The sequence below is a fragment of the Equus asinus genome, chromosome 16 (genome assembly GCF_041296235.1).
Source record: "Equus asinus isolate D_3611 breed Donkey chromosome 16, EquAss-T2T_v2, whole genome shotgun sequence".
Classification (NCBI taxonomy): domain Eukaryota; kingdom Metazoa; phylum Chordata; class Mammalia; order Perissodactyla; family Equidae; genus Equus; species Equus asinus.
The window spans coordinates 50,602,838-50,629,551 of record NC_091805.1 but is presented as its reverse complement, the minus strand read 5'-3'; the positions used below and the strand labels follow the sequence as shown (position 1 = coordinate 50,629,551).

General features: G+C 45.0%; 1 protein-coding gene across 4 annotated transcripts in view; it reads left to right on the top strand.

Annotated features, from left to right (window-relative positions):
* ZNF697 (zinc finger protein 697) overlaps positions 1 to 26,068 on the top strand; it is a 33,817-nt gene extending 7,749 nt beyond the window's left edge. For 3 of the 4 annotated variants that reach the window (XM_070487151.1, XM_044749206.2, XM_044749205.2), the window contains 2 exons: positions 19,437 to 19,717; positions 21,173 to 26,068. In XM_070487151.1, coding sequence (XP_070343252.1) covers positions 19,474 to 19,717; positions 21,173 to 22,581 — 1,653 coding nt within the window. In that variant the 5' untranslated portion in view covers positions 19,437 to 19,473 and the 3' untranslated portion in view covers positions 22,582 to 26,068. Of the gene's footprint in view, positions 1 to 22; positions 13,912 to 19,436; positions 19,718 to 21,172 lie in introns of those variants that run through there. The other variant, XM_044749204.2, reaches the window with a different exon arrangement.
* The last annotated feature ends 646 nt before the right edge of the window (positions 26,069 to 26,714 follow it).

The following is a 26,714-nucleotide window of genomic DNA, read 5'->3' as shown; positions in this document are numbered from 1 at the left end:
CATTCAGAGTCCTTCGCAGTTTAGTGCTCACCTATTGCTGTTCTCCATTGGACCTGGGCCTCCGCAAATTACCTACTCATTCTTGCAACAAACAGCTCCGCATTCCCAGATGCAACAGACGTTCTTCCTCCTGTGTGTCTCCATCAGGTTGAACTCTATGCTTGCTCGGCATCTCTACACTGTCCCTGATTATTTTCTCCAAATCCTCGCTCAGCTGAGGTAGCGTCCTCGTAGAAGTCTACTCAGACGTCCCAGTCAGAATTAATCTCATCTGCATGGTACTTTGTATGACATCCTTTGGATGACACACATGTCTGGTGTGTCTTGTGATAGTTGGGTGTTCATCTTTCTCCCCTTCAAACTGTAAACCCCTTGAGGGCAATAGCTCTCTCCCCTGCGCTTAGTACCTAGCAGGTGCACAAAGGATGTGTATTTGAAAAACATGAATAAACAAAGGAATGAGTGAAAGAATTGAAGGAATGCTTGCATGTTAATTTATCTCTTTCCTTTTCTACAAAAAAGTGGATGAAGCCTTCCTCATAGACCTGTGAGAATTCATTGCAGTTGTGAATCTAAAGCATCTAGTGCGTGATAGACTGGAGCTTTTCCTTTTGCTCCTGGATTAAGAAGCCCTAAAAGGATCTATCACAGTGTCTAGTACAAAGACATTCGTTAAAAGTTTGTTGAATAGGTTCTTTGCCAGCCTAGGGTTTCAAACTCTGTAGGCCGGGTATAGAATGGATTGATCCCAAGTGGATAATCCATGACTTTTGTCATGCTCCTGGACTGAAGAAGGAGATTGTTTCCCTCAGTTGTGAAGGTGAGGTGTGTTTTCTTGAAAGCAGCACCACAAAGGCCATCCTGCTGTTTGTAACTAAGCCGCTGACATCCATCAGGTTCTGATTTTTATAGCCCAAGCAATCTCCCAGGTTTAAGATGGAGCATATAAAAGTACAAGACAGAACAGACCCTCAAATTTTCCTCCAAAGACATTGCAGTTTTGTAGTCCCTCACTTATCTTTAACTGGACTGTTTTTCATGCTTCCTTTTTACATGGTGACAACAGTTACTGTTCATTAAACATCTATATATCAACTGTTGAACTAGATAATTTACCATGCATTGCCCCAGTCTGATGATTTACATATTATTATCTCCATTCTAACAATGAGAAAACTTGCTTGAAGTCCCAGCTTCTGAATTGTAGATAGGCTGAAATTTCGGTCTACTGCCTTCTAAGCCTGTTCAGAATGGGTATATCTTTGCTTGCCCTGGGAGAAAACTGCAGGATCTCTATGCTTTCTTCCTCTGAGGTCTTTCACTTTCCAGATTTCCTACCAGGAACTGTGTTGGGCTTCTAAATTCATCCTAATGGATCTCATTCTGAGAGGCACTGGTTTTTCATAAATTCCTTACTTTTATGCCCTTAGACTCCCATGGCCATCAGTTGGAAAGACCAGGTTCAGAATCCCTAATAAGACCTTTGGGTACAGAACTGTTTGCCTGGAATTCTTTTTCCTTCTTTCCCAGCCTTTCAGAATTCTTTCTGTTCCTCCCTCTAGGCCAAGTCTTACCCCTTCTAGGAAACCTTTCTTAACTCTACTGGCCACACTTAGCGTCTCCTCTAATGTTTTGCATTGTCTAAAATACCTAAGACTCAATATCTTCTTAATTAGAGTAAACTTGAATAAGGCCCCAGAGTATGTGGAATATTTGCATATTTCCTGCAAATGGCAGGAACTGTGTCCCCAGAACACAGCCCGGCATATGGTGGGCTTTCAGGAACTGTGAGTTGATGATGAATTGGTAATGACTCAAAATGCAGAAATGTAGGCAGGAAACATTATTTGCATGTTGACAGTTTGTAGGAGAGGCATCATAGTTAATTTTCATCCTTTTCACCTGACTGCCAAAAGAAGTATGCTGGAGATAATGCCAGAGCAAATCTGTGTCTTTCTGAGTTCCACCGGCTTGACTAACATCAGTGCTAAATCGTTATGGTGTTTATTCCTCTGGGTAGCATGGGCAGGGCCAATGCTTCAGTACCTTTCCCGTTTCCATCATGCCCAACTTCTACCATATCATTCTAGGAAAGGCTGTTTTGCTGTATAGCTGAGAAAATCAGAGGGGTTTTCCTGCCTCTGCAGATATGGAAAAAAAATAAAGAAGAAAGAAAGGCTGAAGTAGGAAGATAATTCATTCTGTTTTTATCTCAGAGAGTAGCATGATTTGCGTGGCATATGGATTTGGGCTTTGTTGCATCATGTATTAATGGGAATGGTAGAGATAGAAGCAGCCTCTCCTCTTCGGGTGGAAAATGCTTTTACCCACCGCAAGGGTGAAATCATCTCCTGAGGCTGATTGAGCCTTCTCTTTCCCTGACTTAAGGCCGCACAGCACTTTGGAAGCCTCAATATAAACGCAATGCCATGGGTTGTTATAAGCACATTAGTCATCTTAAAGGCAAATAGGACAGTTCTTGGGATCCCTGCTTGTGTTCAGCAAGTCACGCACTGTGCATCCATAGGCTAGCAACAGTGTTCCAACGAGGTGTGCAGGGGGGCCACATGCAGTTCTTCAGGTTCTCCTTCCTGCAGAGGGTAAAGTCTGAGTGCTGTCCATGCAGCTCTAATTAGCTAAAATGTGTGTGGTTAAGGGAAAAGGGCCTTCTTTTATTCAGAGGCATCTTACATATATTGTCTTCTGAGAACTTTAGCAAGATGTTACCATAAGTTAGAAAACAGGGACCATTCTTTCTGGGTTCTATTAATAAGAAATACATCGCTCTAGTCTCACTTTCTCAGTGCCTTGTATATTCGTGGTGTTAGCACATCTTCGATGCTTGATACCCTAGGCAGGGCACTATAGGAAGAACACATTTCCAATTGTTGACTTTTTCCCTTGCACTTAGGAAGCTTTGTAAATTTCAAAGAATCTGTTTTTTTCTTTTTTTAAAAAAATAATCCCTCAAGCAGGTATTGACAGTGATTTCTAGTAGTAGTAGGTGATTTTGCAAGCAATGGATTTTTTAAATTATTTCAATAGAGTGTAATCTCCACAAGGCAGAACTCAGAATAATGTGTAGCAAATGGTAAGTGTTCAATAAATAATTGTTGAATGAAGCAATTTGTTATATTTTAAAACATCTCATTTTGATTCTCTCCTGATATGATGGCACTGCCAATTTTTTACCATGAGGTGTGGCAAAAGGAGTAGGCTTGTATGTTACATAAGCTGGGGAAATGATTTTATATATATACATATATAATTTTATTAAAAATAGACTTTATTTTTTAGAACAGTTTTAGGTTCATAGCAATATGGGGCAGAAAGTACAGAGAGTTCCCATGCTCCCTGGCCCCACACATGCACAGCCTTTCCCACTATCCACATCCTGCACCAGAGTGGGTTGTTTATTAAAATTGATGAGCCTATGTTGACACATCATTATTACCCAAAGTCCATAGTTTACTCTAGCATCACTATTGTGCATTCTGAGTTTTGACAAATGTATGATGACATGTATCCACCATTGTAGCATCATACAGAATAGTTTTCACTGCCCTACACGTCCTCTGTGTTCCACGTTTCATCTCTTTCCCTCCTCTAACTCCTGGCAACCACTGATCTCCATAGTTTTGCCTTTTCTAGAATGTTATATAGTTGGAGTCATACAATATGTAGCCTTTTCAGATTGGCTTCTTTTACATGGTAGTATACATTTAAGGTTCCTCCATGTCTTTTCATGACTTGATAGCTCGTTCTTACTAGCTCTGAATAGTATTCCATTGTCTGGATTTACCACAATTTATCCATTCATCTACTGAAAGGACATCTTGGTTGCTTCCACATTTTGGCGATTCTTAATAAAGCTCGTGTAAACTTCCAGGCACAGGTTTTTGTATGGCGGACATAAGTTTTCAACTCGTTTGTGAAAATACCAAGGAGAGAAATTGCTGGACTGTATGGTATGAGTATGTTTAGTTTTCTAAGAAACTGCCAAACCATCTTCCAAAATGGTGGTACCATTTTGCGTTCTTCTCAGCAATGAGAGATCCTGTTCCTCTGCATCTTCACCACCATTTGGCATTGTCAGTGTTTTGGATTTTTTGCCATTCTAATACATGTATAGTGGTATCTCGTTGTTTTAATTTGCAGTTCCCTAATATGATGTTGAGCTTATTTGCCATATGCTTATTTGCCATCTGTATATCTTTAGTGAGGTATCTGTTTAGATCTTTCGCCCATTTTTAAATTAGGTTGTTCATTTCCTTATTGTTAAATTGTAAGAGTTCTTTGTATATTTTGGATAACAGACCTTTATCACATATGTCTTTTGCAAATACTTCCTCCCAGCCTGTGGCTTATCTTCTCATTCTCTTGATGTGTTTTTATGTGTATGAACTTTTCCTATCTTTTTCTTTTTCTAGAGTGTATGCGTGCCAGATCTATTTTAATATAAAACCAGTTTATCCCAGAAATGAAAAACCAAAGTGTGAGATAAACTTGAAGAAATGCTCCCTACTTTTTTTTTTTTTTTAAATAAGGTAAATGTCAATTGAGTTTAACCAGACTGTGGCCACAGCCTGAACTAGCTTGGGGGCAGTTAATATAGGAACTCCTTTATTTCTGTTTCCCCACTCCCTAGTTGGTACTTGTGTGTATTGACTGAATTGGTAGTTTGGTAAATATTTTTGGTCACCTACTTCCTATATAGCTTGTACCCCTTTTACAGGATTCTTTAAGAGCCTGCTGTGTTTGTCTCAGTTTAATTCTGGGCCTTTCTGAAAAGGGGTTTCTAGGCTGCTGATTGTATCAAGTGAGAAGAAAAATTAAGAAATGCATGCCTTTCTTGTCATAGTAAGAAAAACAGAGCAAAACACAATACCCTTGAAAACTGCCAGAGAATAAACTTGGGTCTGAATAGATCCTTTTTTTTTTTTCCTGTGGTGAGGAAGATTAGCCCTCAGCTAACATCTGTGCTAGTCTTCCTCTACTTTCTATGTGGGATGCCTCAACAGCATGGCAGATGAGTGGAGTAGGTCTGCACCTGTGATCCAAACCTGCAAATTTAACCACTCGGCCCACTGAATAGATACTTTTAATGTTAGATACAAATTTCTCTTGCATTCGATTGTGCTCCCTGTTGCCCCTCTCCCGCCCCCCACCCCCAGCAACTTCATATTTAGTCTCATAATTACTAGTAAAGGTTGAATGTTGGTGTTTTTTCATCCGTCATTTAATTTCTGTTAGTTCTAGTCTATCTTTCCTCCAGGGCTGGGAGAGAAGCAGTTGTCCTGTCAGATTAGGAGAGTCTAGTTGCATTTCCCACCATGAACACACATACAGCTCTGTGCCACCTCTGTGCTTTTGCACAGCTGAACTGAGTGTTAAAAGCTTGGACTATTTGGTGCAAACAAGGGGTGCTGACATTTGGCTAAGGGAGGCAACATTCTTTTTCCAGAACGTTCTGTATGTGTAACTTTTGAAGCTAATCACCATTACTCTATCATGTCTACCTATTTAGCAGGATAATTAGCATGCCTGGCTCCTGGTGCTGACAAATTATTGGATCCAGTTAGGAGAACTAGGTTGTTTCCATGGCTCTGCCTTACCTGATGTGATCTTGGCCAGATCACTAGATTTCCTGGTCTTTTTAGTTCTTTTTGGGACCCAGGGAGAGAACTAATTACACCTAATTTTATCCATTTCAAGAACTATTTGAGGGCTCATTATGGGAGGAATCACCAAAGTGAATAAAACAATATGTTCCCAGCAGGAGCTTACAGTTGAGAGGTGGAGCTTACAGTTGAGAGGTGGTAGGAAGGGAGAGAGCAAACAGTAAGCTACAGATTATTCTAACTATGATTATATTTTAAAAATGAATATGAAGCAGAATAAAATACGGAAAAGTACCTTAAAGAGTCGTACAAAGTGAAATAATAATAATTCTTTCTGAGCACTTAGTCATCCTAGAGTAGATCCAGCTGTTTTCCCCATTTTATAGATGGAACCACCAAGGCTCAAAGAGGTTGAGCAACCTGCCTAGGTTACACAGCTAGAGACTGGATGCACACAGGTGGTCTGGCTCTTTCATCACTGCAGGTATTGCTTCCCTCAAGGAAAGGAGAGGCTGCATCATGCTGTTTCAAGAGGGGGAGCTCGTGGCAAGAGAGAAAAAACATAGGATGCCTTCTGGGGGGGTTAGAGCAACCTTTTCTGGCTGGGGTTAGCCACAGAGGTCAGGGAGAGGTAAGAGAGCCTTGGGCTATGTTGTTGAGGACTCGGAGTTTGCACTTTCCTGGAAACTGGCAGAGTCAATTAGGGGTTTCTGAGCAAGAGAATAAATGGAATGGCAACTATGTTTTAAGATTGATCCGCAGGTGATATGTAGGTGCCTGTAACTGCTAAGAGTGTCCATTGCAGTGATAGTGGCAAGGGAAAAAGGAGAGAAGTAAAAGGAAGGATTTAGTAACTGATTTGATTGAAGGGGGGGGGGGGGGCGTCAAAGTTGACTCCAGGGTTTTATGCCTGATGAGTAAGAACAGAGCAGCATTAACAGAAATGGGCACTTTCAGGAGGAGCTGATTTGTAACAAACATTTGGGAAGAGAACTAATGTTTTTCAGTATGACTAGGGCCAGATAGTTACAAATGGAAATTCATTTAGTCTTTACAACAACCTTTTAAGGTAGCTCGCTTTTTCCCATTGTGTAGATGAAGAAACTAAGGCTCAGAGGTGAATAACTGTTGGAGGAGCATGCAGTGTGTAAGTCGCAAACTTCTACTTGAAGCCAAGTCTGTTGAAGCCTTAACGCGTGCTTTCCCCCCTGTCTCAGCTGCCTCCTGTCCTTTGTCCCATGTGATATGCGGGGCAGCCCTTCAGACCAGAGGGGCATTAGAGCTCCTCAGTTGTAATGCTTGATGCATCACTAGAAATGTGGACCTAGAGTGCAGGTCAGGGCTTGGGGCAAGAGGTTCAAAGTTGTGAGATCTCTGGACAGAGGAGGTGTTTATTTAAAATTGGAGGAGGGGGCAAAACGGTTGAGGAGAGAGGCAGAAGAAAATGTAAACAAGAACTTTGAAGGTTGACCTGTTTTAGGAGTTAAGAAGAGGAGACAGGGTGGCAAGTGGAGTACAAGGAGGACTAGGACAGTGAGGTATCGCAGGTGCTAAGGAAGGAGAGAATTTCTAAGGAGATCATCTCAGTAGTATTTTCTGCAGTCATTTACTGAATCCTTATTATATACCAAGCACTTTACAGTGTTGATGGTGAGATCAAAGGAGAAGAGACACTGGATTTGGAAGATTGACAATTATAGCAGATATTGATGTGAGCCCAACTCACTAAATGTTAGCAGTTAATACTGTCTGCTGACATGGCTCACACCTGGGAGGCGTGGGGTTCACTGGCAAGATGATGTGTGTGGTGGTGATGTTAGAATGACACCTATTAGAATGTTAGAATGTTAGAATGACACCTATTCCTCCTTTCTCAGTAGCCTGTAAGGTATGTTTGGCCAAAAACTAGCACTGCAGAAGGAAATGTAATATAATTTGATAGTTTGTTTTAAGCGTTTCAAAAATGATACTGCAGAAGAAAAAGTCTCCCCTTTTAATGAGAGAATTTCATAGTTTGAGTGGAAAAATGTCCTTAAAGATTCTTCAGGTTGATGCTTCATGGGCTTTCTTTTTTCTCTGTGTCTCTCTCTCTTTTATGATGACTTTTCTTTCAAATGCTGTACCAAGGGATTGGACTTATTCATTGTTTACCATAACACTCCATTAAGTCTATGCTAATTCGAACGACTGCCTTTTTCTAGCCAACGAGATGTCTGTTTTCTCTGAGAAAAAAAAAAGGAAATAATCCCAAACCTGTTAAATCAAGACCATTTCTGAGGGTCACATGAAGTTAAGTTTGAAGAACATTTTTTAAGTTTTTTTAGAGGAAAAATAATTAAAATCACAATAGAAAAAAAATCAGGAAGAGTCTGGAAGAGAACAAGAGAAATGGGAGGAAAGAAGGTAGCGCCAGTGAGATGCTGTCGTTAAAGCCAGAGCACTAAACCCATAAATATGACAGAGCTGATGGGGAGACAGTCCGCTGCAGGGGAGACCATATTTTAAAGGAATTGGGTAATGTCAAAGGTGGTCCCAATTCTGTCCCCAGCTCACTACCTTTGTGGATTCATACAAAGCATTTATCTTCTCTAGTCCTCATTTTCCTTATCTGTAAAATGAGGAATCGTTTAAAGAAGTGTTCCACACACAAAAAAATTGTGAGAGTCTCTCATCTGTGGATATAGTCTCTACAGTAACATTTAGCTTGTAGATGGCCTACCCCTGCCCCCGGCGCATCTCTGCACCACCTCCCACACAGAGAATGCAAAGCTATTAAAGCAGAAGCAAAAAGATGTAATAGAAAAGAGGGTGAATCTGAGAAACGGTGTTAGTAGTAATGGGTCATGTTGGATGAACATGGGTGGTGCACTTCTTTACTCACTGGTAAGTGTTAACTGACGATACTAATATTGCGGAGTTTTGTGTTACTCCCAGAATCCCCTTCTTCACCTGAGTATTTCTGTGTTATGATTTGCAGGCAGGATGACTTGCTAAGATTGAAGATTTGTTAGGAATGAGTTGGTGACTTCGGCCAGATTTTAATTCTTTTTTCTTTGAGAAGAGAAGGATTAACTAACAAAGCATTTTGTGTCCTGTGTAGGTTGGGGCTTGACTAATGTGCTTTGACTCACTGCCCAAGAAAGCAGCTGATGGGAGCCGTAAACTTGGGGTCAAACTTGCATAAATTAGCTACATCCGGGAAAGGTATGTTAGAGGCATGAAGAGCAACTCAGCTCCCTCTTACTGCACCTGCCACATAAGGCAAGTGATTAGGAAGTGAAAAGCAGGTGAACTGATGATGCTGGGAGGCCCAAATTGCCAGGGTGAATGTTTTAGGCAAGTGCCGTAGGCTATGTTGGGTTGAGTAGAAGGGAGATTGGAACAAAAGTTGAGATGCCAGTGATTTAGGCTTGTGTCTGCCTTTAACTGGTGTATTTATGAGTAATTCACTTAACCTTTCTGGGTCTCTGTTGGCTGACTCATCTGTAAAATAGGGTGCTAGATGAGATCAGCAAACTGGATCAGGCAGGTTGCGTTTGCCAGGTCTTTCATTCTGCTCCATCCTCTATTTGAAATTTACTGAGATTTTCGTCTGTGCTACTGTCAGTATCTTCTCTTCTCCAGCCTGCCAAAAGATCTCATGGCATGTAGTGTTGAAATTGCTCTTATCCCCCTCCCCTAAAACCACTCTGGATGATTTCTGAAATGCTATGATAAGGAATGTAGCATGAGTCCTCTGTAGCGGAGGTTTATAATAGGGTTTTTCTTTGGTTCGCTTTTGTGCCGTGAATCTCTTCAGAGTCCAAGGGAAAGCTCTGGGCCTTCTCATCAGAAGAAAATTTCAACAGACATATCCACATAAGGTTTCAGGCAGTTCTTGGACCGTGAAGGCCCTCAAACTAAGAACCCATGCCCAAGAAAAATACTATTATTCTCTTTATAAGTTTGTATAGTATGGCTGCTCTCTACAGGAAATGCTAGGAACTGGAGGTAAAAGGGGCGTAAGGAACCCAGACAGCTTGAGCCTGACGAATGATTTAGGAACCATGGTGTTCAAGCTGTGAATGAGCCGTGGACACTATTATCTCCCTCTTGAGGCAGATGCATCACTTCCCGGATGAAAGCTGTGTCCTGTGACTGGTTCTGTGCACCATAGACTTACCATGCACCCTTGGCTAAAATGGAAAATATCTGCGAGCTTTTGGTTTCCAGCATAAAGTGGGAGCATGATCCCTTCTAGCTGCTCTTGTTGTAATGTGGTGTGAGTAAATTTGGATGGCATCCTCAGAGCTTCTCTGAGAAGGGCACTACCTGAATTTAAAAGTTCTCAGTTTTGACTAGCAAAGTAATTCTGTTCCTGCTAGGGTTCATCTCAAGGAGATCGTATTTTCATAAATTGTTGGTGTATTATCTTCCTTTTCATCTACATTCACGCTTACATTTTTCACCCCCTTAGAAGATCATTCTGGGGATGACCAATTATCACTGTACTTAATCTCTTGGACACTCATGTCATTTCATTAGTTTGACTTTCTTGGGGATACAGTTCCTCTGCAAGAGGACCTCCAGGTTGAGTTGTCACGACCTCCAGGAACCCCAGCTGGGTTTGTTTCCCCTTGGTCTTGAGTGTAGAGTTGCTGCACTAATGGTGGACATAAACAAGCACACGCTGTGGCAGCAGCCTTCTTTGGGTTCTTTGGAAATATAAAAGTAGATGAAAGTGGAAACTGGATTCGGATTCTATTTTGGACATAACAGCTATTTCTCTGTTTCATAAAAAGACAAAAATGACTCAAAATCATCAAACTTAAGTTTCTTTAGTCTCTTTACCCCACTGCCTCTCCCCTCAATTCTCCCAGGGCTCTATTCAATATTAAGCACTATAATCACTCCTGATTTGGCATACTTTTGTAAAAGCAGGCTAATCCTTTTGTGGAAGTCACTGACATTTGATTATGGTCTGCTCGGAATTTAAATGAATATAATCAACCTTAAATTTCAGGAAAAAATACTTTGTTATGTTTTCCATTTTAAATCTTTTTATTAGTAGGTTTTCTAGCAAATACAAAAGGAGACAGAATAGTGTAATAAAACCACATATACCACCACCCAACTTCAACAGTGATCAATATGTGGCCATCTTTTTTCATCTGTATCCCTGCCCACTCCTCTTTGTCCTGGAATTCCAGACATATAATATCAAACGAAGCAAATTCCAGGCATACCATTTCACCTGTAAATATTTCAATATGTATCTCTTAAAGATACAAGAACTCTTTATAAACTTAATCTCGGGACCAACACGTTAAAAATGAAGTTTGTTAATATCAAATATGTGGTCAGCATTCACAATTCCCCAACTGTCTTGTAATTTATTTTTGAATTGGGATTCAGATAAAGTCTATACATTGAGGCTGGTTGATACATCTCAAGTTTTTTGACTTATAGGTTTCCCTCCTTTCTTTTTTTTCTTCCCATTTTTGTCATTGTTGTGAAGAAACTGGATCATGTCTCTTATAGTTTCCTATGATGTGGCTTTTTTGGATAATCTGTTATTTTTAAGGAAATAAGAGTAAGACAAGAAGGTAATTTTTAAAAAGGTGCTTTTAAGTGTATATAAATGTTTTACTTTATGCTGGAAACAATCTAGCTATGAGTTTAAAATTTAATGAGGCAGGAAAATTGAGGCATCAGGTGACATCTCTACATTTTTATTCTTGCTTTCTCTTTGTTGGAAAACACCTTGGCAGATTATATACAGAGGTGTCACTTACCCACTGCTGAAATGAACTGGGCTGGGACACACCAGCCGTTCTTCATCAACAATGCCAAACAGTTATTTTGGGCCGAGAATTAGAAGAGCAGTTTTTCCTGTTGAATCTGCAGTGGGAAACTAGGGCAACTGAATGTATGCCTCGAACCCTTTGGTCCCAGCACTCCTCTCTCCCTGTTTGCTGTGATGAACATTCTCTTGAGGACTGTTCATTCCAGTGGAAGGGTGATCACAGAATCATCTGGGTTGGAAAAAGACTTCCTGAGGTCACCTGGCCCCATCTGGTAACCTTAACATGGGATTCCAGCATTAACTCTTGCAGAACAAAGCTGTTTGTTAACAGCTCCTATATCCCACATATACCCCATGTGCATTCTAAGTCTGTTTTCCCTTTCATCCTTTAGTGAAATGGATTATTAAATTGCATCTCTTTCTGCAGTGGGGGTGTGTGCCTGCACACACGCATGTGTCTGTATAGATCTTTAATTAATATTAATTTTGATTCTTCCCTGCCGTCCTCTACAGTGCATACGCCTGAGTCCCCATTCAACTATCTGTATATAGTAATGGTTTTTATGAAAAATAGGATGTTTTATGGGTAAATTTTGGCATATGATGGAATTATTGCAGCTGTTTTTTTAGCTACAGTGTGTGATGGTTAATTTTATGTATCAACTTGGCTGGGCCAGTAGATACAGAGATATTTGGTCAAACATTATTCTAGGTGCTTCTGTGACAGAGGTTTTGGATGAGATTAACATTTAAATTGGTGAACTTTGAGTAAAACAGATTGAACTCCATAATAGGGGTGGGCCACATCCAATCAGTTGAAGGCCTGAATAGAACAAAAAGACTGATTTCTCTGACCAAGGAGGAATTCTCCAGCAGACAGCCTTTGGACTGGACTTGCAGCATCAGCTCTTCTGTGCTGGCCCACCCTGCAGATTTTGGACTCACCAGCATCCATAATCACATGAGCCAATTCCTGATAATAACTCTTTTTATATATACACATCCTATAGGTTTTGTTCCTCTGGAAAACCCTGACCAAAAAAAAAAAAAAAAAAAAGGTACATGCCCCAGATTTATCTGGCTGGCTGTTTTTTGTTTTTTGGGCTGGCTGTTTTGGAAGTAGTGTTTTATACTAAAGAGATGGAAAGATCACTGGAGAGGCCATCAGAAAATTGAGATTCTGGCCATAACTCTTCGGGCAAACTGCGTTTCGGTCTCTGACCTGGTCATTTTCCCTCTCTGGGCCTCAGTTTCCTGTCTGTTGAAGGAGTCTGAGCTAAGGGCTTTCCAAGTCCATGATTCCATGAAATACAAACATTGAGCACTTGAGCCGCTGCTGAGGAGCTATCTGGAGGTGATTCTTCTGAGGACTGGCCAGGTGCTAGATAAGAAAAGAAGCTGAGGATGTTTATAGGTGGTGGTAGTGGTACAATGCCAAACACAGCGGAGAAAAAAATCATGAACAGGATTCTCTGTGCATCAGGTAGAACATTCTAATCAGTTAAATGTAAAATATGGACGAGTAAATGCCTGCATGAAAACCTTTAGCTTTTGTGCCGTCTCATCTGAGGGCAGATAGTCTAACTTTGAGGGCACTTAGAGCCTGTCCCAGCATTGCAATAATACTTATTTTGTGCGGGAGGAGTGGGGTGGTGGGAAGGCTTGGCAGCTGTGACAAGCTGAGGCCCTCTGGCCACACCGAGGGGCCCCAGCCCAAGCAATAGACAGGAAATGCCTGACCCCAGGGACTCTTGTGCTATTCTTGACCATAGAGATTAGAAGGAGTCTCAGACTAGCTCTGGCCGATGGGAGTGTAAATTGATTTTTCCATTGCTTTGGTTTGAGCCTTTCTCTTTCTTCAACTTGGGCTTCCCTCTCCAGGTGAAAAAGCAGTAACCACAAGGAGGAAACCGTATTATTTTAGCTTCTCCTGTCTGGAGAGTGGTCAATACTTGGCTACAGTAATCTTTTGGCTTTCTCTGTCTGAAATTAATGTTCACCTCATGCAGCAGTCTGCCCCTTGGGAGGCTGGCATTTGGGGTTGGACAGTCTGGGTGTGTGACTGGGGGAGTCAATTGCACCCTTTGGATGTGGACACATTCTCCTTGCTCCCTGGAGGTCTCCCCTGCAAATACTGTGAGATGGATTTCTCTGCCCTTTGGCTTCTGTCTGACCACAGGCTCACCGGTGGGGAGGCAGGACCCTGATGGCCAGATCCCTGAGAGGCTAGTTGACTGTTTACTCAGTTGGTGCTGAAGACTGACAAATGATTAACCCCCTGGAATCCCTGATTAGACCCCAGCTATGGTCATGAGTTCAGCCTTTTGAACCGCAGACTTAAATTGTTTTTCCAGCATTCTACCCAGTCGGGCGTCCCTGCCTGGACTCTGCTATGGAAGGCCTCCCTTGGGAGAGAGTGGTGCGCAGGGGGCGTGGGAAGTGGAGGCAGGACGCCTCGGATGCTGCGGGGCGGCAGGCGGGGTCTCAGCCACCGCCTGTGGCGAGGTAAGGAAGGGAGCTGCCGAGGAGAAGGAGACAGAAAGGAGCTGCAGCCGGAGGGGACCGAGGGGGAGCCGCTCCTAGCCGGCCGCCTGGCCGCTTCCTTCCCCTGACAGGACAGCCCCGCCACCTGGCTCCGGGCCACCTGGCAGTGGCCGTGGCACAAGACTCCCCGCGCCGCCGGGGGAGGAGTGGGGAGAGGTCTGCCCTGAGCTCCGCCATACTGCCTGCCCCGGGGCTGCCTGGGGACGCGCTCCTCCCCAGGAGCTAGGCGGAGGGGGAAAGGCCGTGGCAAGGAGCCGAGAGACGCTGGGTTGAGTCCTGACTCTATCTGGGAGCTCTTCACACGGCGCTCAACTTGCTGAGCGTCGGTTTTCCTCCCACGTAAAACAGGGCGGGCGAGCTTCCGTGTTACCTCGTGGAATTACTGGAGTCAGAGGAGACGGTCTGCTCACGGGCAGCCTTGGTCGTGCCAGTGAGACCGCCTCCCAGCAGGGGCCTGTGCCTCCTAACTCCACCCCGATTCTGGCCAGAAGGTGGCATGCCAGTGTGGGGTCCTGTGCAAAATGCCGCGCGGATGGTTTATCTTTTAGGAAGGTTGGGGAGAGGTGTGTGCTCCTCTGCCCCAACCCCTTCTCAGGAAATGAGGTTGAATCCATAAAGTGGTGGGGCTCTTGCTCTTCCAGAGGGATAGGTTTTGCAGGTAGCCCCAGAGGGGGCCATTGGGAGAGCTGCCAATAAACTCAGGTCAAATTCTAATTCTGCTTCTGCTTCTGGCTTCTCTTCCCCTTCCCCCACTTCTCTCCCTCTCTTCTTCCTTCAACATACTTTATCACATTTACTTCCTCTCTGTAGCAGTATCTTCAAACTGATCCGATTATTCGTCTTTCAAATGAGGTTGAGTTTGTCCAGAAGGCACTTGAGCATTTTCCTAGTGACTTTATAGGGTAATAGACACTACTCTTTTTTGAGTTGGGGGGTTTGGGTAGGAGGGAAGGGACATGAAAATATTGTAAGTTCTAAAAACTAGGATTGGAGCAGTCTTGGCAAAGTTGGCTGATGCCACGGTGAAGTGATCTGCATCCAAGAGAAAGGTTTTGTGGTAGTGGCGTGGGTGTTTGGGGAGTTAACACTTGCTGTGGGAGGTGGTAAACAAGCCAGAGCTGAAAATGGCTGATGAAATTGACAGTGCTGCCTCCCTGGATTAACTCTCCTGCTTGACATGTGATGCACTGGAAGAGGACTCAGGCACATTCAAACCCAGCCTCCTCACTGAACGGAAACCCATAGGGGGCAAATAATTACTCCAAGTCACATTGCGCAGGGTCTGTGGTAGCCCCAAACCAGGCCTCTGCCCCATTACCGCTAGGTCAATGATTAGAACTAGATGCAGAATTAATCTTTGCCTGACTGCTCCCACCATTACCTCTGTTTGTTGTTTTTTTCCCCTTAAACTTCTCTTCCTTCTTATTGTGGGGAGAAGAGCTCCCTTACAGATGGTGTAAGTCAGGGTTGAAGCATGCCCCTCATTCGGCTTTCGACTTACACTTTCTCTGTACAGGATGGGGGTTATCAACGTCTCCAAACCAATCTGGAACTGAACCTTTCTGGCTCACCCCGGCTCCCCTAAGCTGCTAGCCCCTTCCTGGTTCCTGTCTCCATGTGGTGGGCTGTTCATTAAAAGGCCTTTAGAGACCAGGCCAGTGGAAGCTCTGCTTGTACCTGCCAAAGGCCATTCTCGGTGAATATAGCTGTGAGGAGGTGACCTCCAATTTGAAGGGGGGGTGTGTGTATTTTTTAAATTAAGAGGTTGGCATAAGTTCCATAATATTATAGCTACCATTTATTGTGTCTCTCCTATGTGCCAGCTGCTTTTATCAACATTAATCTTACATGGTAGGTGGCAGCATCCTTGTTTTTATGGATGCAGAATCTGAGGTTCACCAAGGTTAAGTCGCTTGCACAAGGTAAAGTAGCTGATGAAGAGCAGAGGATATGAACCCAGGTCAGTCTAGCCACAAAGCTATCACAGTGCCCTGCCGCCCTCTCGTTATCGAGCCCTGGCCTTGCCTGAGAAAACATGTTGCTTGTTTTTATTTTGAGAATGAGTGGGAAAGGAGTTGGAACAAAATGTGCCTAGATATCTGTGGACTGACACTCCAGTGACACCACAGTGTCTAGCTAGTGGTTCTGAAAATTAAGTCTTCCAGGTTGAGATAATCACAACTCCTGTCCTTCTCTTCCTTTTTGTTGCTTCTAGAATAAGCATAGGTTTCCCTTTAATGTATTTTATCACATTAAAAACAAAGTTGGCTTTTTTGCTGAGAAAAATACAACTTTATGGTAGAAAATACAGATGTGCACAAAAAGGAAAAGTCCTCTCTCCACACAGCACAGCAGCTCTGGTTAAGAATGTGGGCACTTGAGCTAACTGCAGGGGTGTAATCGCTGCCCGCCACTTAGGATTGGTATGACCTTGAACTAGTCGCCTAACCTCTGCCTATTTCCTCCTCTCTGAAGTTGAAAATAATACCCTGCTTCACTGGGTTATTGGTAAGATTAAGTGATGCAAAGCCCCCAGAAGTGGCCAAGAGATGTTTAACAATTTAGCAATCTTCTGGTTTTCCTCTCTGAACCTGTGTATACATGTGTAAATATATATGCTAGTGTGCACATACTAATAAACAAGATGAGATTATTTTTAAACCAGCTAGTTTTCATCTAATAATATATCGTGACTACCTTTCCTTACCTCTAAATAGCCTTCTCTGTTACTCGATAGCTACCCGGAACCCCATGATGTGATGGCTGAATGGAACTGAGTCCATATTGTGGGGCACGCAGATGTCCAGTTTTGCACTAACATAATGCATTTTTAAACAAACTTGAGTAGATGTTGTGCTCTGAATGGTGTCTCTCTAGGTGACAGAAGCGTCCCACTTTTTTCAGAGCATACCTAATCCTCCTTCTCCTGGTTTGAATAAGGATCTAGACATGTTCTCTTGGGGAGCCCAGAACCTCCTTAATTCTGAGTGGCAGCACTTGTGACTTGCATATGCCAGCCCTAAGTGGGGAGCTCAGACTCTGCCTCTTTCCTCCTCTCCCCTCTTAAATCTAGAAAAACCATGTTTCCTTGTTTGATATCTCTGGTATGAATTATCTCTTGGTTCCCAAGAAATCACCTATCAGAAAGTCCTCTAGTTCTGTTTTTGCTGTGTCTGAGATGCTGTCTTTACAAGGGCTTAGAGGTAAAACCCTGGTCTCTGCTTCCGAGAGTGAACCCCTAAACCCCACCCTTCAGTGTGGAGAGCTGCAGTCACTTCTGTACCCTTCTGGGCACCATACCCTGCCATTTTAGTTTTATGAGTTTCTGGTGACACAATTGATTCCTTTACTTCAAGATGTAAAATTCTTCTTGCTGGTCGTAGATTGGCAGAAACCATTGATTAGGTACCCCTTCATTCCCCTCCACACCTGCACTGCTTTTAGCCACTAGTAAACCAGTAGGTACATGTTTGAAAACTCTACTCTTACCTCTCCATCCCCCACCTTCAGGGTGTATTACATGTGAAGACTCGAGGGATGTACTTGTCCACAGAGTCTGAGCTGCAGGAGGCAAGAGTGATGGGTAGAAGGGACTTGAGGTCAATAATCCCTTGTGGGATAGAGCTCTTAAAAGGTTTATGGCTTTAAGGGGATTTTTCTCCTTCAGCCTAATCCTGTTTGAAACCTAGCAAACAGTATACACGCTAAAGGAACTTAGCTGCATTCCAGGACACTATTGAGTGACCAGCCTCAGACACAGCCATTTTCCTATGACGTTTAAGGGACAGGCTTGATTTTTCACTCTAATCTAGGGAGTACATCATCATCTCGGAGAAAGGATATGATATGCCGCTTAGGCCGGTTAGTCTGCCAGAATTACAGAGGGGCTGGCATGTCTTTGAGGTGTGCTGGAATGGCATCAGGACTTAAAAAGAGAAATAATGTATGTATTCCACATTAAAAAGAGAAATAATGTCTTCCCCGTTTGTAAAACTCAGAGTATCAGTTCCTCTCCACTGTATTTTCCAAAGTGCTTTTTAATGTTTCCTTGTGACACCCTCCCTGTGAGACAGGTTATGTAGCATTATCCTCCTTGCACTGATGAGGACTCTGAAACAATGAGAGGTTAATTGACTTGCCCTGGGCTCTAGAGAAAGGCTGGCCTGGCCAGCAGGAATGGCTGTTGCCTGTAACTCCTGCTTTCCACCCCGAAGTCTCTTCAGAGCCAGGGCTGCCCCAGGGCTGCCCCTGGGGAAGTCCTCTCTACAGAGGCAGGAAAAACTCCCAGCCAAGGAAGGGGCATCTTGCTCAGACATATTCTTGCAAGTCCCGTTCGGGGCTTCAGAGGCAGAGAGAGAGCTGGACACTTCAAAGTCTTGGTCCAAGATCCTTGACCTATAAACTGCTTTGCTGCCTTGAGCTAAAGCTGTAGGAGTGATAGATGGCAGAAGTAAATTATTTTTGGCTCCATTGCTCAGTCTTGGCAGGGGGCCCTTTAAATTTGAAATGTAAACTTGATATCTACAAAAGGTTTAGGATTCTGACGTCATTTTCTCCCTACAATTCACATCTTGGCCTGTTCTTTAGAGGGGTTACCGATTATGCCAGGGGTATGTTCCTGTTAAGTGCTTTCTACGATTCAAGGATGTAATAAGGCAAAATATGTAATAAGGCTGTAGAGATGGTTTCTAATATAGAGGGTCCCTACTTCTCCTCCACCCAGCCCCAGCTGACCTCCAAAAGCTTGAATTATCCTGACTCACTGCTCACAGGAAAGCAGCAGATCCTCACCACAAAGCCACGTTGGTGCTGCTGCTGGTGACACGGTCTTAGTAAGAAGTCAGTATACTGATGCTTCTCTTATTCTTGTGTCTTCAATCTCCTTTTCTTCTCTTTAGAGGCCCACTCATAATTAGCTAAAATCTGCACAAGATTGCTGTGGGCTCGAGGAGAGCAAGCTTTTTCCTCCCACACCTACTCCCCAGCTTTATTGAGGTATAAATGACAAAAATTGTATACATTTAGCGGAGAGCAAGCTTTAATAAGAGTGAGGAACACATGGAACTCTGAGGTAGTACAATTGGTTTATCCCCTCTTTACTGCTTACAAGTTAGCCACAGGCCAGCAGGGCCTTCTTTTTGAGCTTTAAGTTTTCTCAGCTGTAAAATGGGAATACCATTGTTACCCCACTGATAAAGCTGTAAAGCCACGTTAACAGAATAATGCACTTCACAGATGGAAGTGGATCAAATTGTAGGCCAGTGAGAGTTGTTGGCATGTAGCCTTAGAATGAATTGCCACTGTTTCTCCACTACCCAGACCAACCTCCTTTGCGCTCAGTCTATTTTACCTTAAAATGTGAGGTGGAGCAGAGATTTGCCATCTGGGGCTTGGAACGCTGTACATTTTATTGGATTGTGCCACTTATTTTCATGGAAATCAAAGCCAGACTGATGTGACCTTTATCTGTGTTTTGTCTGGAGCAGGCATCCCTGGTCACCTCCCTTGTCGTGTTCTTCCCGGATGGAACAAGAAGACAAACAGGGCTTGTGTGAAGCCCAGGACTCAGCAGACACAGGGATGGGCTCCGATTTTGAGAACTTGGAAGACAGGGAAGAGGACCCAGAAGAAAGCGGAACAGGCTCTAATCCACAGGACGCAGACAAGAGAGAAGGCCACCCAGAGCAGGAGATGGCCTCCAGCCCAGAGGATGAAGCTCTAAGAGAGGACTCAGAGGAGAGGGAACTAGTGTCTGACACCTGCACAGGTGAGGAGAGAGCTGGAATTTCCATGGATGTTGCCCCACTCACATTTATTTCTAGCTCCTGTAGAGTTATAACCAGAGGGCAGGATTCTTGGTGAGGGAGCTCTGTAGAGGAGACTTTTAAGCAGACTGCATACCACCTTAAGCCTGAGGAACATCCTTTCCTTCGGTCCAGTCTGAGGTGGGCTTGGCTGGTAAACATGGGTGAAGAGGGTAACTCACTGGCACAGCACTTTACAGTATACAGAATAGCGCTATAAATGAACACTTGTAACAACACAGGAGGGAGCACAGGTAATATCAGAACCTGCCTCATCCGGGTATTGGGCGAGTTAGATGAGTTGCTGTACATAAAGGCTGACTTAGCGTAGTGCTGAGCAGACAAGGTATCCAGATGTTTCCCGGTACAGTCAGCATCTCCCTTTGAGGATAAGGAAACTCAGTAGTCAGTGACTTGCCCAGGTTCATGTGGCTAATACCAAGAGTGCCCAAGGCCTCCACTAAAACCCTTGCTATTCCTGACCTGGAAAGAGTAAATGCTTGGCCTCCATCCACCTCCTTTGTTCTATCTTCAGACATTTGTTGCTTTATCCTTCTCTGCACATGCCTTGGGGACAGAAATGAGCTGAAATACTTTATGGCCAGGACTGTGAGGTTACGTTCCTTCCCGTGTGACACATCTGACTCCCTGCTGCCCTCCCCTGCAGTGCACACAAGCACGTGGTCTTTCTTATCTCAGTAACTCTCTAGAGTGCCCTCTGCTTGGGGATAAGCAGCCAGAGACAGGCAGGTGTGTGTTCTGGATCAGCCTCTAAGCTGGGCTCACCAGCCCTAGACCCTGTGCCGGCTTCCTCTTTTCCCCTACACAGCGCTACCCCTACCCCCCCTTACACAGTAAAGCCCCTAAGTTGGGGTGTGTTTCGTTTGTTGTTCCACCTTAAGCTGTTCCAGACTGACCAATCACATTAGTGTAGGGCCTGGTTAGGCCAGGTGGTCTTTTCCTGTGTTTGGCTGGAGTGGACTTGTCTTTTGAGGCCAGGGCCCTGAAAGGCATTGGTAGCTCTGAGAGTGAGCAAATGTCTTCCGAGATCCCACGGAGTCCCACCTGGCCCAGACTTAACCGTCTGATGCAGGGGGTCTTCAGATGGCTCTGCTGAGCGGAGCCTCAGGTACCGTGGGTGGGGCCTAGGCCCAGAGACAGGTGCCCGAAGAACTGGAGTGTTAAGGGGCAGGTGAGTGAGCTTTCCGCAGGTTTTGGAGCGCGGAGCACGCTGATCCTCAGATTTTCCCGGGGAAGCACCAGGTGGGAAGGAATCGTGGGGACCTTGGAAAGAGGTTGAGAGCACCAGACAGCGGAGATTACTCCGTGGCCCACACTCTTACTGAGACTGGCTTCTCCTGGGTTGACCTTGTGAGCGTCAAATATAGTCACCCCCACTGCCGCCTTTTCTGTTGCAGACGGGCTGCTGAGTGAGGAAGAAGGGGCTCTCCCCGAGGAAGAGGATGACCAACCTGGCGTAGCTGAGATGGCGATGTTCCCAGGACTGTCCGAGTCCGACAGCATATCCCGGAGCCCCCCTGAAGAGGAGGAGGAGAGTGTTGGGGACAACCGGCTAGAGGAGGAAGCAGCGCAGCCGTCCCGTGCCGTGCTTCCTTGGAGGCGGCATCTGTCTCTGGGCACTCGGCACCGGGGCGACAAGCCCGCGCACCGCCGCTTTCGCCGGCTGCACCACCCCATGGCCGTGGACCTCGGGGAGCTCGACAGCCTGATGGCCAGCATCATGGACGCGCCCACCATCTGCCCCGACTGCGGGGAGAGCTTCAGCCCGGGCGCCGCATTCCTGCAGCACCAGCGCATTCACTGTCTGGCGGAGGCTGCCGCCGCGGCCAGCCTGGAGACCTTTGGGTTCGCGGGCGACTGCGGCGCGGTGGTGGGCATGATGGGCGTGGGCGTGGCGGGGGGCTTCGGGGCGGGGCCTGCGCTGGCCCGGCCCCCGCGCGAGAAGCCCTTCCGCTGCGGCGAGTGCGGCAAGGGCTTCAGCCGCAACACCTACCTGACCAACCACCTGCGCCTGCACACGGGCGAGCGGCCCAACCTGTGCGCCGACTGCGGCAAGAGCTTCAGCTGGCGCGCCGACCTGCTCAAGCACCGGCGCCTGCACACGGGCGAGAAGCCCTACCCGTGCCCCGAGTGCGGCGAGGCCTTCAGCCTCAGCTCGCACCTGCTGAGCCACCGGCGCGCGCACGCGGCGGCCAGCGGCGCGGGGGCGGCGGCGCTGCGGCCTTTCGCCTGCGGCGAGTGCGGCAAGGGCTTCGTGCGCCGCTCGCACCTGGCCAACCACCAGCGCATCCACACCGGCGAGAAGCCGCACGGCTGCGGCGAGTGCGGCAAGCGCTTCAGCTGGCGCTCGGACCTGGTGAAGCACCAGCGGGTACACACGGGCGAGAAGCCCTACATGTGCTCCGAGTGCGGCGAGACCTTCAGTGTCAGCTCGCACCTCTTCACGCACAAGCGCACGCACTCGGGCGAGCGGCCCTACGTGTGCCGCGAGTGCGGCAAGGGTTTCGGGCGCAACTCGCACCTCGTGAACCACTTGCGGGTGCACACGGGCGAGAAGCCCTTCCGCTGCGGCCAGTGCGAGAAGCGCTTCAGCGACTTCTCCACGCTCACGCAGCACCAGCGCACGCACACGGGCGAGAAGCCCTACACATGCATCGAGTGTGGCAAGAGCTTCATCCAGAGCTCGCACCTCATCCGCCACCGCCGCATCCACACCGGCAACAAGCCGCACAAATGCGCCGGCTGTGGCAAGGGCTTCCGCTACAAAACGCACCTCGCGCAGCACCAGAAGCTGCACTTGTGCTAGGGCTGGGCCCGAGGGTTCTGCCCTCTTAGGAGCATGTGGGGAGTAGATGTCTTGGGGACAAACTATGGAGACGGGGAAGGGGCGGGAGGGACAATCTGAGAGTGATTGGGGAGCCTTTTGGTATTAGGGGGTCTTGAAGGGGAGGGTTGAGTCGGAGGAGTTCTTTTGGGGTTCTGTATTTCGCCTGCCGCCTCCTCAATGAAAAAACATTTGGGAGATGTGCTTGAGCGTGGTGAGTTCTTCAAATACACGGCAGAGGGGTGAGGGGCATGGAGGAGCAGACACTTTGAGGATCTTGAGGAAGGGGCTTTAGTGGGGAGGGTAGGGGACAAGATGTCAGGCAATAGAGTAGGTTGGGCTGCGATGGCCTGTGGGAATCAGAGGAGAGGTGTGGCTGGAGTAAGGGTTATGGGGTAAGATAAAAAGTCAGTATGAATACTCTTATCCTGGTCCCACCAGGTGTTAAGCCACTGTTGGCTCTATCCCCCCCACATCGGCTATAGTCCTGCTAAAGTAAGGGAACCTTGTCAATCCGATAGGAGAGGACATTTTGCATACTCTTCCCTTCTTTTCTCTGAGCCATAGATAGCTACTATTTTGAGGCATCCAGGGGAGACTGGGCAGAAGAGCGACACCCCCTCATTTCTAGGGCATTTCTAAACTTCTGAAGTTTAGAAGTTCATTCATAACTGCTTCTCAGATCTCCTGGGAAATCCTCGTCCTGCTCATGGTCTTTTGCTACTTTCTATAAAACACTCTAGCTTCGGGCTGGGTCAAGGTGGTCTCTGTGGATGACCATCCCCCTGCCCCCGGTGTCAGGTGTGTGCCAGGCCCCGTATTTCTTTCAGGTCTCCCTTGTGATCTTTTAAGTGCAGGGAAATGGGACAATCCCAGCTGTGTGTGGCTTTCCCTTTCCCAGGTCAGCTTGATGTTTGTTTCAAATGAACCTGACACCATGAGCAGTTGCCCCAGTGACCCGCTGCAAAAGTCAGCTAGCTCGGTGTTTCGCTGGCCTTATGTGAAAATCCAGGAAAGCAAATCTTGACACGTTGGGGTGCAAAGCTCCTTTGTCTCATTTGCCTTCACTGCAGATCTGTGTACCCCTCCCCCTCTGTAGTAATGGACGAGATAATTGAACTCCCACCTCCATCCATATCCAGATGGGCTCCAGTCTGAGTAGAATTTCTTTTTCTCATATAGGGAGTCACAGTAGAAAGCTCAAGGCTTACACAAGGAAGGTACAAGCAAGGAGAGGTGTAAATGCAAAATTGCCAAATAGCACAAGCAATGAATGTTTTCTGGTGGTTATATAAATGCCAAAATAGCACTTTTATATTTGCAAAGTGCTTTATGCTTTTTAATGATTGTTAGTTGTTTCTCACATCTTTGTGAGGTGGATCAGTATTATGAACCCTGTCTTAGGGGAGGCCTGGGGACAGGGGTGTGGCAGGCTGTTCTGAAGAGAGGTGATGACGGTGTGGAGCGGTGTGGTCTGACCTTTTGTGCTCTCCAGCTCAGCTGCTAGGAAGATTTACCTGTTATGATTTATATAGTAAAATAAGGACACTGAAAATTTTTATGCTTGATGGAAAACTTAAGGCTAGTCTAGAAGGGCCAAAGATGTCCTTGTTGACAAAGCTGGTCTTTGTCATGTAATTAGAGTGTCCTGAATATGTTCCATTTCTCGTAGGGGGCTGTAGTTAGATGACTCTTGTATAGATTTCAGTTACTTGTGCTGAAAATCCCTTCCCTAGGTTAGCCTTTAGGAGTTAGAGTTGTGGAAAGCAGTACTATTTTCTTCACTAGCGGTTGTTTTCCTGTACTTTCCATGGAAGCATCTTCACAAGCTGTTGGACACACTTGAAGGAAAAAAAAAACTACAAGCTTGTTTTTACAGTTTTAGCAAACTTTCTGTGGATGCTGGTAATTTATACTTGATCACTTAGTTGTATTCTAGCAAAGAACCTCTTTGGGGACTGTAGGAAAGCATGTTTTTGTTGTTATAAAAACACTTTTGAAAAAAATCCTGAGAATTTGGGGCTTATATAATGCCTGTTGATCTTGCCCTCTTAATCAGTTATTGTTACTCACAAATCAAATAGGTTTTCAAAATATGGATAGTTGGGGAAGACACTAATTCTTTTTTATTTTCATTTAGTCGAGAGTAATTCGAGCAAGGCAAGTGTCCATTATTTATTCTGACTCTTGTAGTCTGAATACCAAGTGTATAAGACTCACCTGAAAATAATATAGCCAATTTGTAGGTAATCTTATTCCTTTGTGGTTTTTTAAACGCACATCTACCTCTTCCAGCTGTTTTAAGTTTTCTCAAGTCTGTGCCTATGAAATCTCATCCAACTTTTGATTATTCATGGTTGATTATCCACTTTATGAGTTATTTGGCTTTTTGCTGCCATTATACTATTGCACAGTCTTGTCTGCATCAAACATTGCGTATCAGCAGCTTTTGAGAAAGAGTTCAATGGGTAGAGGAGATTGAAGCTAATGTACGATAATTTACTGGCAGTGGAACTCTGGATTTCATTGACCTCTCTCGTTCTTTCTATGACTATAGATAAGAGTGTCACCTAGTACTTAACTATCCCTTCTCTGAGCAAATCCTTTAGCAGAAAAAAACAGTCGAACCACCAACACCCAACTCTTCATGGTGCATTTAAAATGTGATTCCACTTTTCTTAGAATTCTTCAGGGAACATACCTGCATTAAGTGAGGTGAAATGCATTCAGGAGGTCGTTTCTCGTGTCTGGTTTTAGAATAATAGTATTTCTTCAGCAAATCCTGTGAACTGTGGTTCACCCTTGAAAATGTTAATCTGAAGACTCCTCCTACCAGTTTATTAATGATGGTGGAGGCAAGTGTATCATTTGTTTCGTAGGGAGTTTGGTCAAGTTCAGGCTGCCCTTTACTGAGCAAAACCTGGAGCAGCTTGACTAGATTAAATCTTGAGCTCTGAGTTGGAAGGAGAAGATGAGAAGTTAACCCCTTGAGCCATGTGGTCTCTTCAAGATCAAGAGGCTGTACATATGTGAAAAAGTACAAATTAAGAACGTGTGTTCATAGACAATCTGAACTGTGTCTCTGAAGTTTGTGCACATTTTCCTTCTCTGTAATGTTATTTTACAGCTATTTGTTAAAATAGTGAATAATTTAATGATCCTAAAAGTAACAGGTCTTGTGTGAGTGTGTGATTGTGTATGTGAGAATTGCCTTATTTTCAGGTGGTTTTATTTAATGATGGTTCCTTGGACAGCATTCTGCTGTTCAGCAACCAACATGGAATATTTGTCATTAAATCCATATCCGTCTTTTACCATGTCATTCTTTCTTCTTTATTTGTCACCCATTAAATGTCATTCAGTTCAATCTATGGAAGAAATGTTCTGGTAGAAAGGGATCAGCAAACTACCAAATCCAGACTGCGTCTTTTTGTAAATAAAATTTTATTGGAATACAGTCATACCAGTACAGCCGTGCTTACGTTTTGTCTATGGCTGCTTTCACACTGCAACGGCAAGGTTGAGTGACAGGGGCAACATGGCCCATCCTAAGATATTTACTGTCTGGATCTTTACAGAAAAAGTTTGCTAACTTCTGTTAGAACGTTCAGGTGGATCCTAGATCATCCAGGAACTGGCTAATGTCCAAACCGTCTGCCCATGTTGACCAGTAATTCAGCACAGCACTTTGCACTAATGTGGTTTGAGGTGTTGGGAATGTGTTACTGTTATACCATTGGTATTAATTTCCAAAGATCTGTGTCTTTGTTCCTTGCAACAATCAATCTGTGGGGAAGTTTGGCTGTGGGCAGGGGGAGGGTAGCTGTGGAGAAGGGAGGCAGTCTTAAGTCTCATTTCTAATCTATAAAAAAATGTATTCCCGAATCACATAAAGTATTTTCTTTCCCCCAGCTCTCAGAAATGTAACTTAATTGCTACTGATAATACTGAACAGAACTTATCGGCTAGACTGGCCTTTGCTCCAAGTATCTTTTAGCTAGTCTCTGCCCAACCTCAGGAAACAACGAGACTGAAGTTTGTAAGGAGGGATTCACAAGAAAGAGAAAAGAGGAAGCCTGAAAAACACCTTATTTTCTTTAAATGACCACAGCCAC